At 33.3% G+C, this 15,000-nt stretch overlaps 1 protein-coding gene across 3 annotated transcripts in view; it reads left to right on the forward strand.

Annotated features, from left to right (window-relative positions):
- The window catches only part of Tent5d (terminal nucleotidyltransferase 5D), an 80,848-nt gene extending 70,995 nt beyond the window's left edge, over positions 1-9,853 (forward strand). For 2 of the 3 annotated variants that reach the window (XM_021153322.2, XM_021153323.1), the window contains exons 5-6: positions 2,644-2,757; positions 7,234-9,853. In XM_021153322.2, coding sequence (XP_021008981.1) covers positions 7,253-8,425 — 1,173 coding nt within the window. In that variant the 5' untranslated portion in view covers positions 2,644-2,757; positions 7,234-7,252 and the 3' untranslated portion in view covers positions 8,426-9,853. The remainder of the gene's footprint in view (positions 1-2,643; positions 2,758-7,233) is intronic. The other variant, XM_021153324.1, reaches the window with a different exon arrangement.
- The last annotated feature ends 5,147 nt before the right edge of the window (positions 9,854-15,000 follow it).

A 15,000-nucleotide genomic window follows, 5' to 3' on the forward strand; every position in this document is an offset into this window, starting at 1 on the left:
AATGGGAATGGGTGGGTAGGGAAGTGGGGGGGGGTATGGGGGACTTTTGGGATAGCATTGGGAATGTAATTGAGGAAAATACGTAATAAAAAATATTAAAAATTAAAAAAAAGAAAGCCTTTAAAAGAACATTTGCTTGGATTAGAATTCTGTTTTATTCGTTGTAATTTTTATTTTCCATTATTTCATGGTGAACAGAGGTGAACATCAATTGTCTTTTTCATGTTCTCCATCTAATTTTTTGGGATAGGGTATTCTCAGTGAAACTAGAGCTTGCCATTTCGGCTAGACTGGATGGCTAGTGAGCACTTGCTAACGTTCTCTGTGTGTCCATCTGTCCAGTACTTCAACTATGGACGCGCACTGCCATACCTGGTTTTATGTGGGTGCTGGATATCCAAACTCAAATCCTCAGATTTACACAGTACTTTACCCACTGAGTCATAATCACCACCCTCAGTGTAATACCTTTTTTGTTGTTTTTTATTAGGTATTTATTTCATTTATATTTCTAATGCTATCCCAAAAGGACCCCCCCGCTCCCCCACCCACTCCCCCACCCACCCACTCCTACTTCTTGGCCCTGGCATTCCCCTGTACTGAGGCAGATCAAGTTTGCACGACCAATGGGCTTCTCTTTCCACTGATGGCCAACTAGGCCATCTTCTGATGCATATGCAGCTAGAGACAGGAGCTCTGGGGGGTTATGAAATAGATGTTGCCAAGTCATGAGGTATGCCTGTTGATAGTACTGGTTCTCTATCATTTCTTCTATGTTTCTTTTAGTGATAATTCTTTTAATCTTTTGATTCTTTATGAATTTCACATCATGTACCCCAAACCCACTCATCTTCTGTCCCTTTGTATTCACCCTATGGCTTTGTAACATCCTCCCCTCACCACAGAAGAAAAGAAAAACAAACAAAAAAGCCAAAAAAAAAAATCTCATCGTGGAAGCTATAGTGTGTCACACACAGTATATCCTTTTGCTCACAAATCTTTACTTGCAAATGTTCATTGCAGTGAGCCATTGGTCTGATTCAATACATAGGGCTTCTGCTACACTATCAATAGTGGATCCTAACCAGAACTCCTCTCAGATATCCTGTTGTTGACCCATGTTAGGGAGATCTTGCAGCTTTGGTTCAGTAGAATCAGCCCCTTCATGTTCTCCATCAGTTCACAGATGGGGTAGATATTGAGGTGTGCTAACTCAAAGCCTTGGATCTGGGCTTGGGTGGTAGGTGGTCAGCCCACCAGCTCCTCTGTACCCTCATCACCAGGGCAATCTCTTCAGCACTGCCCCCCAACACACACACACACACACACACACACACACACACACACACACACACACACACACACACACAGAGAGAGAGAGAGAGAGAGAGAGAGAGAGAGAGAGAGAGAGAGAGAGTTCACTCAGTGCCTCAGCATGCAAGGGGCGTGTCCAGCTCCACCTCAAGGAAGATACATAGCCTGGCTAGCACTCCTATACTCACACTCTTTGTGCCATCTCTCCAGTCCTTATGTCCTTATGCCAGCTACTGTGCAAACCCAGGTGAGGTACAGGGCCCACCCTCATGATCCCAGAGCCAGCTCTCCTGCCTGCCATAGGTGGCAAGTAGTGAGTGGCCATACCACCTCACTGCATAAGAGTAGTGAGGCCTTCTGGGCATATCTACTGTGCTGCCCAAGTTAGGTGCAGAGCCTGCTTTCCCTAGTGCTATAGCCGGTGAGGAGCAGAGCCAGTTTTCCTCCTGTCATGGTCCCGGGGCCAGCTCACAGGTGGGGGCAGAATGGGGGCATCTCTCTAGCACCCATGCCACCTCACGGCAGATGAGTAGCAGGGCCAGCCAGCTCTCTGGAGCTTATGTCTTGGAGACTAGCTCCCTTACTCTACAGACACCTGGCCAAGCTCTATTATACTACCTATGTGAGGTAACTTCAGGGCCTCTCTCCAGAGTGTTATAGTTAGTGAGCTCTGCATAGCCCTTGGTCGTAGGCCACAGCTCAGACCAGCGACAAATGCATGGCCTTTGGTGGTAATATGAGGCATGAACATCAACACAGACCCCTGCTGCTGCATTGCCAAGGACCCAGACAGGGCCCTCAGCAGCATGATCCAGGACTTGACCATGACCTCAGGTAGCAAGACAGACTACTCACATCAGGGTACTCTCAACCCTCATGGCTCCAGACCCACCTTTCTTCATACTGCTCAACTGTTCTGCTTTCCTTTTTCTCTACCACATACTTCTACACCACAGTGGCTCCTTCTCCGGGCAGACCATGCCACAGGTGGGCCTCTGAGTATCTTCTTAGTAATTGGATTCTTAAAGTATAGCCACATCTACATCATCTGGGAAGGTAAAAGTGCATATGTTCAGGTTCCCCCTATGACCTACTTATTCAGAAACTCTGAAATTGGGATCAAGAAATATTTCACAAACCGTTTATATGATACATCTTGAAAGTTCAGTACCTCTATTTCAGGGCAGTGGTTTTACTATCATTTCTTTGGTGTGCATGTCTGAATATGTATGTATATATATATAGTATGTAAGAATATAATCAGGAACATCAGATTATTAATGTGTACTATGAATCACAGTGCTCTTTTGTTGCTGTTTCTTTCTTCAGACTGGTTGCCCCATGACTTTATTCCATGATAAGATGAAAATTCATATGCTGTCTGAAACATTCACAGAATCATCATATTGAATATAGAGAGTTCTCAAACGTTATCTTTTCAATGTAAGTTGTAAGTCATCCTCATTGTCTTTGTAGATAAACTTCTAATATTAATATAGGTGGAAACTTGCTGATGAGTTTTACTCTTATTTCTGTGAACAGATGGATAATAAGTTTGTGAAAAGGAAAACAATTATAACTTATCTATTGTACATATGATATCTTGACAATCCACTTGCCTTACCTACATTACAGATGATTTTTTTTTACTTTTATTGGTTTTATTTTTATTTGATTTTTATTGGTTATTTTATTTATTTACATTTCATATGTTATTGCTCTTTCTGGTTTCCCCTCCACTAACACCCTATCCTATTCCCTACTTCTATGAGGGAGCTCCTCCACCCACCCACCCACTCTCGCCTAACTGCTCTAGTATTCTCTTACACTGAGGGATCAAGCCTTCATGGGACCAAAGGCTTCCCCTCTCATTGATACCAGATAAGTATCTGGGGTTGGTGTCTATAGATGGGATGAATCCCCAGGTAGGGCAATCTCTGGATGACCTTTCCTTCAGTCTCTGCTCCATTCTTTGTCCCTGCATTTTCTTTAGACAGGAGCAATTCTGGGTTAAAATTTTTGAGATGAGTAAGTGGACTCATCCCTCAACAGGGGGGCATGCCTAACCTCTCCATACAGGTTCTCTTTCCCCTTTGTTGAGTATTTCAGCTAAGGTCATCCCTGTTGGGCCCTAGGAGTCTCTTGCTTTCCTGGCAGGTGTATTTAAGCAATTAAATGACTGAAACAACTTAGTTTTGATTTCAGTATCTACTATAGTCATATATATTATTAGATCATATTTATTGTAGGAAAACTAAAATTAATTAAGCTAGATAGGAAATGTGTTAGCTTATAGGATGATGACTTGGAAGAAGTCAGAGTCAGAACCAGGTCTTCAGAAATGGACTAATATGAACCTCACATTCTGAGAATGATTAAGAATATCACCTTTTGTATCTGTGTTCAGGTTCATGCAACAAATTTTTAAAGGAGCTTTGCCTTGAGTTGGATATTCTGTATATGGAAATATATGGTAGTACTTCATGTTTAAAAACCACACATTCTGTAGCTGAGAGCTCTTTTGAAATCAACATTGTACAATAAGCAATGTGGATACTTTTGCCACACTTCTTTTAAGTTTATGATACAAAGATTGCATTGAGTTGGGCTTTCTGGTACAGAAAATATTGTCTCCTAACATACTATTTAATATTTTGTACATAATATATGGGGAACTCGCTGTGCTATATGAAGATATGACTGTTAAGTTATATATAATGAGTCAAATTACTTGAGTGTTATAGGTGTTTATCAGAAGATTAATAGATAGTAGTTATGTGAGAGAAGTGTAACGTTATGACCAAATTTTGAATTCTTCATGTTAGTAGAGATGAGTATTATAGATTCCATATTAATAAAAATCACTTATTTGTTCCATCATGTTATACTTTATTGAATTTTGTGTGATTATCTATGGCTGTATGTATATATAGGTTATATCATATAATATATAATATGTAATTATATAGAATATATTACATAATTGCATAATATTTGATATGATACATATATAATATATACATGATAAAGTATATTATAATATATTATATAATATATAATATATACACAATAAAGTATATTATAATATATTATATAATGTATAATAAAATATAGTATTAATATATTATACATATTATATAAGAATAAGTTATGGTAATTATAATATTTTAAAATTTTATAATTCACATTTGAATATATACAGGTGATAAGAAAATGGCAATTTAAAATTCTTCAGTTAGTAATAACATGATAATTTAATAAAAAGTTTATGTAAACTAGATGTTTATTTAGTTGTAGCAAGAGAATACTAAAATAAAATCTGAATTGTTCTTTTTTTAAAATATTTTTAAGGAAGTTGAAGTATTTACTAACCAATGACAGCATTTCTTCACATCCTAGCAAATTAACTTCCTATGTTCATTTTTAACAAATGCCAATGATCAGTTTTTATACACACACATATATGGACACACACATTTAAATTGGAAAACTAGTCTAGAGACAAGAAGCCTTGGAATCATTAGCAAAAGTAGTCAAGTGAACAGTAGATTGCTGGTCACTGATGAGCAGCTTGTCTGGACTACGTTCCTAGACTAAAGCACAAAGAAATGGTAATCTTTTGTGTTTTCTTTGCAAGATCTTAGTATGCATCTGGGAAACAAAATGCTTTTCCCTCCCTTTCTTTCGTAATATCTATGTGTATAGCCAAGCTATTAAGTAGCTGTTTCTAATTTGTTTTATCTGAAAGATACCTTTTTGACCAGTTATTCATTTATTTTGCCTGTTCATTTAAGCTTGTTTTGAATGATCTTATTTTCATATAAAGTTTCTATGGACTTCTATACAGAAAATAATTTATATTTAATAAAGTATATATTGAAATATTAATATTCCCCTCTCATAGGTTGTAAGCCTGATATTAAGCCAATAATTCATTTTTACTAATATTAACAAGAGAATTTCCATTAATGACATAGAAATTTCCATTTTCAAAACAAATATGAATATTAAGAATTTTAAAGCTTATGACAGTGATTTAAGTTAGGTTATACCTCGAAAATATTTATTAGATGAATTATAGACTTTCCTAAAATGTTCCTAATAAGTCCAGATATTGTTATGAACTATTTTCTAGACTGATAACATGGGCATAACAAATCATTATCTTAAAGTAAGTCAGTGATGATTCTAGAAGAATATGTTTTAAAACAGTCTTAAAATTGCATATTGAATGTTCCATCATTACATAAGCTGTCCTATTATATAGTAAAAATACACACCAATCGTTTAATTCATATTTATGAGGATAATATATAGAGGACCATGATAGGTTTAGTATTCTCACCAACACATGTCTGCTTTTACTTAGTAATTGAATGACCCAAGATTATTCTACAGATACTAAATAATATATTCTACTAATCTAGTTATGCTTGAAATACATGCAGCTTGAATTCTAAATATTTCATTATTCTGATAACTCCCTACATATTCAAGATATGAATGCTATCTACAGAAATCTACTTTAAGCATAGTACAGTTTTTTTTTTCACTCCTGGAAATACTACCTAGTTTGGAGGAGTTAGGGGAAGGACTAAAGGATCTGAAGGGATTTGCAACCCCTTAAAAAGAACAATACAAACCAACCTCAGAGCTCCCAGGGACTAAACCACCAACCAAAGAGTACACATGGAAGGACCATGTCTATAGCTACATATGTAGCAGAGGATGGCATTATCTGGCATCAATGGGAGTGGTGGCCCATGGTCCGGCAAATGCTTGAAGCCCTAGTGTAGGGGAATGATAGGGAGGTGAGGCTGGAGTTGGTGGATGGGTGGGTGGGGGACTTCCCTAATAGAAACAGGGGAGAGGGGATGGAAGAGGGGGTTTGCTGAGGGAAAACAGGGAAGGGGGGTAACATTTGCTATGTGAATAAATAAAATGACCAATAAAAAAAGCAAAAGCTATAGCCATAATAAAATTCATTTAATTTCATATATTAATTTGTTTGAACAGCTTAATAGACTATTGGAAGATCCACATAATCACTTTAGATGTCATAAATACATAATTATGTATAGTTATACTCATCATGTTTATACATATTATAAAATTTTAAGTTCTTGATGCTCCTCATTTGTAAAATTTTCTGAGAATATTGTTATCAGATGCCAGCTATCAGATACCTGCAGTAGATGTTTTTAAATGTCGAGAATCATGCTTCTTTATGTTCTTCTTTAAATTTGTGGACATATTTGAGAGTTCCATTTTTCATTTCCAATTAACAGTTATTATTTCTTTCACTTGGCATTAAATTCCTCAAGGCATATAGAACAGGCAATGAATCAGATGCTATTCTTATTCCCAAAGAATCCATAGTATTAATAATATAATAGAATATTACTGTAATGGTATTTAAAGTGAGAATGATGAAATACACAAAGCTCAATAATGTATTTGTGAATGCTTTTATATTTGTGGGATAAAGATATCAATTATATATTAGTTCCATTTTGTCCATCTCATCTCATCTCAGTTTATGTTACTGACAGTCAACCTTAGTGTTCTACTATGATTCCCCTATAAGTAGTGTTTATATGACCAAACCCCATCAGTTTTGTATTTATGTGAGGAAAAAATAGTAAAGAACACTTTTATTTTATGAATTATATAATTGCAGTTAATTCCTGGGAACATGTTTGCATTCAATAATGAGCCAGCATTTCTTATGATCATTTTTACCTTTAGTTTCTCATATTTCAGTATGACTATTTCTATTAATATCTTGCTAGTATTTCTTTGTTTACAAAGTACTTACTATATTTGGGTAAGTCTGTTTTGAACATTTTTATATGCGTTAGCCGTAACATTTGTTTGAAGATGCTGACATTTCCTATTAATATTTTTCTTGCCCCCTAGTTGTTCTGTTGATTTCACAATGTCGGAGATCAGATTCAGCAATCTCACTTGGGATCACATTGTAACACTGGATCGTGTGTTACATGAAGTGATCCCAATTCATGGAAGGGGCAATTTCCCCACGCTGGAGGTAAAACCAAAAGATATTATTCATATTGTGAAAAATCAACTCATAAAACAGGGCATTATTGTTAAAGATACAAGATTGAATGGCTCAACAGCAAGTTACATACTCGCAAGCCATAATGGAATCAGCTATAAAGATTTGGACATTATTTTTGGTGTTGATGTACCAAGTGATGAAGAATTTCATGTAGTTAAGGATGCAGTTTTAAGCTGTCTATTTGACTTTTTGCCAAAAGGTGTTAAAAAAGAAAAGATTACCCTAAAAACCATGAAAGAAGCATATGTGCAGAAAATGGTAAAAATTTGCAATAACCATGATCGCTGGAGTCTCATCTCCCTTTCAAATAACACTGGGAAGAATGTAGAACTAAAATTTGTGAATTCACTCAGACGACAATTTGAATTTAGTGTAGATTCTTTTCAAATTCTTTTGGATTCCATGTTAGATTTCTATAGTGTTCCAAATGCCAAGCTAACTAAAGAATCCTGTCCTGTTGTGGTGGCTGAAAGCATGTATGGGGACTTTCAAGAAGCAATGATACATTTGAAATATAAGCTAATATCTACCAGAAAACCTGAAGAGATCAGAGGTGGTGGCCTTTTGAAGTATAGCAATTTGTTGGTTCGTGACTTCAAACCAGCTTGTCAAACAGAAATTAAGACTCTGGAACGTTATATGTGTTCTAGATTTTTCATTGATTTTCCTGATGTAGCAGAACAGCAAAAGAAAATTGAATCGTACCTCCACAACCATTTCATAGGTGAAGCAAAGAACAAGTATGACTACCTTATGACCTTGCATGGAGTTGTAAACCAAAGCACTGTCTGCCTCATGGGATATGAAAGAAGGCAGACCCTTAACATGATCACCCTTTTGGCTTTGAAAGTACTTGGAGAACAGAATATTTTACCCAGTACAGACAACGTAACTTGCTTCTATCAACCTGCTCCATACCTAGTTCTTGAGGGAGGGTACCCTAGTTATTATGTAGCATCTGGGCTACCACTGGTTTATTTCCAGCCATGTCATACAGTGCAGTTCCCTGTGCAGAATGGTATGATGTAAGAAATACACATACCACAAGTTTTGCATAAGCAACTCTGAAAAAACAATTTTCCAAGTTCTGTAAAAAGTTAAGATCTATTTTTGTGTAGTTGCCAACTATTTTTCACCGATTCTTCATTTTCACCAATACTTCAATAACCATAGTGGATAAAGTATCATCTCTAAACTGACATTTTAACATGATCATTGAATATTGTAACTGTAAAATATTTCAAATGTAGTAGAATACTTTAAATGATTTTTCACATCTTACTGACACAAATTTATTGCAACCAGTGTAAGATGCCTATATATTTGGCTAACGTATGAAAGAACACTTCTCATGTTTTAAGATGAAGTGTAGTGAAGATATATTACAACATTTTTACTACAATTAGTTCTTTGTTACACTGTTTTTGTTAGCAAATGATAACATGAAATTTTTGTTCATAAATTGAAAGTATTTGATTTCAAAGATAATTTTAAATGATGTTACAATAATGGACTGTAAGCCTGTGTTCCCCAATACAATTCATCAACTTGAAAACGTTGCTAAAATTTAAAAGACCACTTGGAAAAATATTCTGGAAAACAGGAATTTATCCTTTATATCGAAAGAATTTAGCTAATATGTGGATCAAAAAGTACCTTTCAACTGAACAACCAAGAATGTGACTTAAGCCAGGATTTTTGGCATGTAATTATACATTGAAACATAAAAAAAGAGACCACTTCTGAGCATGAAACTATTCTATCATCATCTTTTAAGATAAAACTAAATGGAAGAGAAAAGAGAAACAACACCAACAATGACAGAAGAATAGATTTCAGCCATGACATTTAAGGGATTTTTTTTTCTTTTTCACCTATTTGATCAATATCCTAAAATATCTGGAAATGTTCAACATTAGACATTGAAACCACTCATGACTAAATGAAGGCTTTTTTCCAACACCAAAGATTTGTTTCTAGTATCTTCTTCAATGTTAATTTCAGTTACTACTACTCTTTTTTTCAGTATTGCATATATTCATCATTATTCTCAATATCTACTCAGTATATCAGATATCCGCTAGCAAATCTATGAGTGTGGTTTAAAATGAATTTTCTTTATATGATGAAAAGAGCTGTTATATGCGATGATAACAGCAAGCTAGTCTGAATGAATATCAATAAGTCCATCGGAAAACTTATTTTTCTGTCACAACAAGAACCAACAATCAAAATCTTGAAATGTGCTATCTACAGACTGTATTTACAGTATTGAATAGAATAGTACAATTTTTTATGAATTTTTCAAATGATTAATATTTCTGGCATTTTGTACACATACATCACTGAACATTGGTATGTTTAAATAATTACATGTGTAATACAAAAGCACAAGGTTTTAAAATATTTGGATTTACCCTTTCAGGTGGAAATAAAATAAAAAAATTTAAATACTAAATTAAGGAATTGTATCACTGTATCTATCTACATCTTGTATTAGCTAAAACATAATGATCATTCTTTGTGTCTTAACATATACACTTTAGTTTTCAGAAAGTTGGAATACATAAACATAAAACTGAAGTTACTCATTAGTAACAAAAATAATTCTAAAATGTACAGGAGAGTAACTTGAGAATAAAAGGATTGTGTTAGTAGTATGAGTGCTAAAAGTTCGGTATTTCCCATAGTTCTTCAATGGTAGAATTGTGAAGGTTTGGGAGCATCTTACCACACCTGCCATCCCGTTGCTTCTTACTGGTATTTATTTATTTAATAAATAAATACTCTTTATTTCCTAAGAAGCAATTTTTCTATGTCATTTGCCTTAAAGCTTTAAGTTGTTATGTAGGGAGAATGGCTGAAAAGGTACATGCTTTCTTCTTACATTCTAAGTGTCTTGATTTCTTGTGGGAAAAGTTCAACATACATGTATATGTATGCATATGTATATATTTTCTCAGGTTAGAGAGAGCAAACATGTTGAATGGGAATAATACCATGGAAGAAAAAGCTTTTAGCCTGTTCCTCATGACTTTGTTTCTCTAAAGAACTTCACCATGTTAAGCCTTCCTTTATTGTCTACTAGCCAGAAAAATATGATGCATTCAATAGCATGTCTCCAGTACTAGTGTAACTGGCTTAAAAGCAGCACTAATACAATACATTCTATTTGTTACTTTACTATGTGGGAGTTTTTGTAGGTAAACAGGTGCCATCCTTTTTTACCTGAAGTCACTCATAGAAGTCATTATTTTTCAAACCCCATTCCAGCATTTGCCATTGCATTGCAAGATATATACCATAATGTTCTTGACTATTCTACCCAATGATAAAATCCAGTAGCAAGTTTTACTAGAAATTTGTTTTTATTTTTTACCCCAGTAATCTAATCAAAGCAAAAAGGATGTATTTTGAACATTTCTATCAGTTGAATTAATTTGGTTTCAGCCCCAAACACATTTTTTTTCAAACTAGAATATTCTTATACTCCATATTGTCTGTATGTTATAAAATATCTAATAGAGTATATAAAACTTAAATTCTAAAATAGTCTTTTGATAGTCACTAATCTACAGCTTTAAAAGAAAGGAGTGTTTTATTTGGGGTGATATATCAACTGGAGTATACACTCCTTGGAAAACAATCTTATGTCACCTATGATATTTGAATATAACACATTTTGTTTTACTTTGCTGTCTTATGAAAGGATTGACACTATTTGAATTAATTAGAACAAAATTCATTTTTATAAATGTACACCTTGGAAACACAACAAATATTTTATATATGACTTTTTATGCATGTAGTTTATATGCCTCTTTCAACAGACAAACCTCCCTGTCCTATAAAAGGAGTACCATACAGATAAACCTTCAAATGCCTCAGAACAAAATTGTTAACCCTTGTAGATGAATAAAATGTCCTCCTCAAGGGAAACAGTACATCGAGTAGCTACTCTTCAAAATTATCCAAAATTTATGAGTTAATATCAATACAACTAATTTGGTGATTTATTACATAATTCTAGAGTAATGAAGTATTCTCTCAAAAGTGCTAACTAACCCACTACATTTTATAGATATGACCCATAATATACCTTATATATACCTTAAGCTAATATACAGAATCCAGAAATCTGTGATTAGATTCTTGTTTAAAGGCTTTGAGATGTCTATAGGTAATGAATAGGGAAGACTTGTCTCAGAACAATAATGTTGCAGCTCAGTATGAGTACCCTAACTAATACAGGACCTGAGCATTTTATTTTTTACTGTAATAGCGCTTGAAAGTTTTCTATATAAAATCAAGGCTTAATTCCAAAGCAAAATGTAAAGATATTATCAAATCCTTAACTTATAAATTCAAAATTAAAAGGCAATTCATATATATTTATATTAGCCTCATCCAAATATTTTAAAAATGAAAAGTAATATTAGTTAAACATTGATATTTACATTTTCTATTTTAAAAGGATTTTACAGTTTTACTGCCTTTCACCAATAGAAGTAGAGTCAATAAAACCCATATTACCAGTTATTTGAACAAAGAAAACTGTAAATTGAAATTTTATTTAAGCCATATAGATGACTTCCTTGAGCATAAGTGTTTCTTCATAACTTACCTTCTTTATAGATTTAAGAATATAAAGGCACCTTGGTGCCCTGACTTCTCAAAATCCAATTTTTTTTTTCTGGTAGTAAACTCCAAATACCTGTTGTACACTAATTCTTGAATTGTGTTTTCACTTTCAAGTAAATTTCTTTCTGACTCTCTCTACAAGTTGGTTTCAAAAGTAAAATTACCTCCTTTGAAAAGCTTTTAATCTAATAATCTTTAATCTAGTAATCTTTAACGTCAAAATCAAGATGCCCTTCTACATAATACCAAATCTTTGTGCCAAACAGAAACTATATACATGATGTTATATGATTTAGCAATGTTGAGGGCTCTATTTACACATGCTAGCCATAGAGCTATAATAATTTCAATGACTGTTTATTAAAACAAGGAAAATACTTGCAGAAGAGATGTACTGCTCATGGTAATCCTGACAGCTTCCAAAAATGGAGCATTTATACATTTTGCTTGAGGAAGGTTTTGATGTTATCTTTATTTAAAAAATGTTCAATATATATGAAACATTACTAATATTATTAATAAACTATCATGTGTTTTGATACATGTGAACATTGCTGAGGCTTAAATCTGATTGTTACATGTATTTCCTCAAACACATGTCTTCCTTTATAATGAGAACCTGAATATCTTCTAGCTTTTGGAAATTCACAGTACATTATTAGTGTTATTTATAGTCATCCTACTGAAGAGGAAGGTTTTAATTCATCCCATTTCTCTTTCACATTTTCTTCGTTTTCTACATGGCACTTCTGTTTTTCTCATTGACATGATAGAAAAATTAAAACTAGGAGTAATTTTTTAGTGTTTATGAAAGATTAAATCCTGATAAGGAAGGTATCTGGAGCTGTTAATTTAATAAGACTGTTGCTAGATGCTCCATTCTGGAAAAGTAACTTCCCTGTATGCAGGGTATAGAAACCAATTTTAGGCTCTCTGACTTTCAAGATTTCTCTTACCTACAACATGTTAACAATTTTAAATCAGAGGCTATGATTCTGGAAGTATGTGTTAACTTTTTGATTCTTGAAGAATTCTTACAATCTATGCAAATAGACATAAATCAGTCAGTTGGCTTTTTTTTTTGTCATTTAATGTCCAGATGGGTAAGATTTATAAGGTAATGTTTTGTAGTGCCATTGTATACAATGTTTTGTGATCTTGAAATTTTGGGAGGATTTTTTTTAATGTAATTGCATTAAAAATTAAAACTCAAATCACTAAAATTTTAAGATTAAAAGTCACTGTCTAAAAGTATATAAAATGCATATTATATAGAAATTCCTGTAGCATGTTACATTAAAAGATAATTAATATATAATTTGCTTTCATAAATTATATCCTAATATTAAGACATATTGATTAATATATTTCAGTACATTTTACGTATTTCATTCAGTAAGCTTAATTATTCCTGTAAGATAACTAATTCATATATCCAGATATTAATCCATTATAGTTAGATGATATTGTTTTACAGCTATGTTTGCAATTTTATAGGTCACAGTGCAAAACTGACTTTCTCTTTTAATGAAGACCTCCTGCTATTTGAAAACAGGTCACATATACCTTGAAAACACTGCCACTGGGTTTAACAAAGTAGCATTCTCTTTGGCAGCTTGGACTTACTTGCTAAACTTTGCCTAGTCTCTGTTTAGGTTACATTAACTGAATGTCAGTAACTTTTCCTTCTAGTTAAAAAATGATTAGCAAGCACAAAGCATTTTTTTTTCTTTAAAGTTCTTATTTCTAAGGGAATTTTGTGACCTGAAAAACAAAGAAGGCAAATACTCATATTTGATAATATATAATGAATAGGAAAAGATTAATCTTCATTACTTATGGGCCACACTACTGGATTGTATCTTCTCCATCAAGATCCAAAATGACTATTGAGTACAATAAAAACTTTACAATATCATTTCAGTAAATTCATCTGAAGTTAGTTAGAAGTGAAGTTAGAGCATCTCACTTCAAAGCTAAGCACTTGTATCCCTAAGTGTTTCTCTTCAAGACATGTTTTTACAGTCAGCTAATTCAAACCCAAACTTTTAACATTGAGAAAAATATCAGTGATACAAATTATGGTTAGACAGGAAAAATAATTAAAACCATGTAACTGTAGTTGCCCAGGTCTAAGTAAACTTACTAATAGCATTCTCTACTGCACCAAGAAAAATGATCTTTTAAACACTGAATTGTTTGTGCTTTGTTTTAGGAAAGCAGGCAATATAAATATAGCTTTATAACATTTAAGGTGCCTTTTCTATTTTTATAGTTCATGTCACCACTTTTACTCTCTCAGTGTAAACCTTTTGAAGTGTTGTAATAACTTACCATGATTCTGTAAATAAAAATTCCAGGACTATTTCAGAAGTGTCATATTTAAACAGATGTTGAAATGTCTAGTTTGATGAACTGTGAATATTCGCTTTAATGTTGAATATATGTTAAATAAGAATAGTTTTTTATGATGTTATACAATTTTGAGATTTGTATTATATATTTGGAAATGTATTTTGATGTTTGACAAAAATTAATATATGAAGAGTGAAGTATCTTTTGTGGAAACTATTTTTGATTCTGATAATAGTAAAAAGGTATGTTTTATTGTTCGCTACATAGCTCTTATACTTGTATCCTTTGCTTTGTGATTTTGTAAAGTTGGTGGAAATATAGTATAGGTGTTGTTATTAGATCAAAATGAGATTTCAAATAAAATGACCATGGAACATGAAGCAGTGCACCAGCTGCAAAATGGGTAAATGCCTATTATTTCAAACATAAACACATCTGTTACTTAAAAGGATTTTTAAAAGGACTACATTGAGTTTTGTTCCATAGAATTTGTATGGAATCACAGTTCTCATTAGAGGTTACAAATATGGGACATAAGAAACTACTAGCCTACAGTATATTATGACTTTGTGTGACTACTATCACTATTCACGACAAAGTAATTAACA

This window comes from Mus caroli, chromosome X (genome assembly GCF_900094665.2).
Source record: "Mus caroli chromosome X, CAROLI_EIJ_v1.1, whole genome shotgun sequence".
NCBI classification, from domain to species: domain Eukaryota; kingdom Metazoa; phylum Chordata; class Mammalia; order Rodentia; family Muridae; genus Mus; species Mus caroli.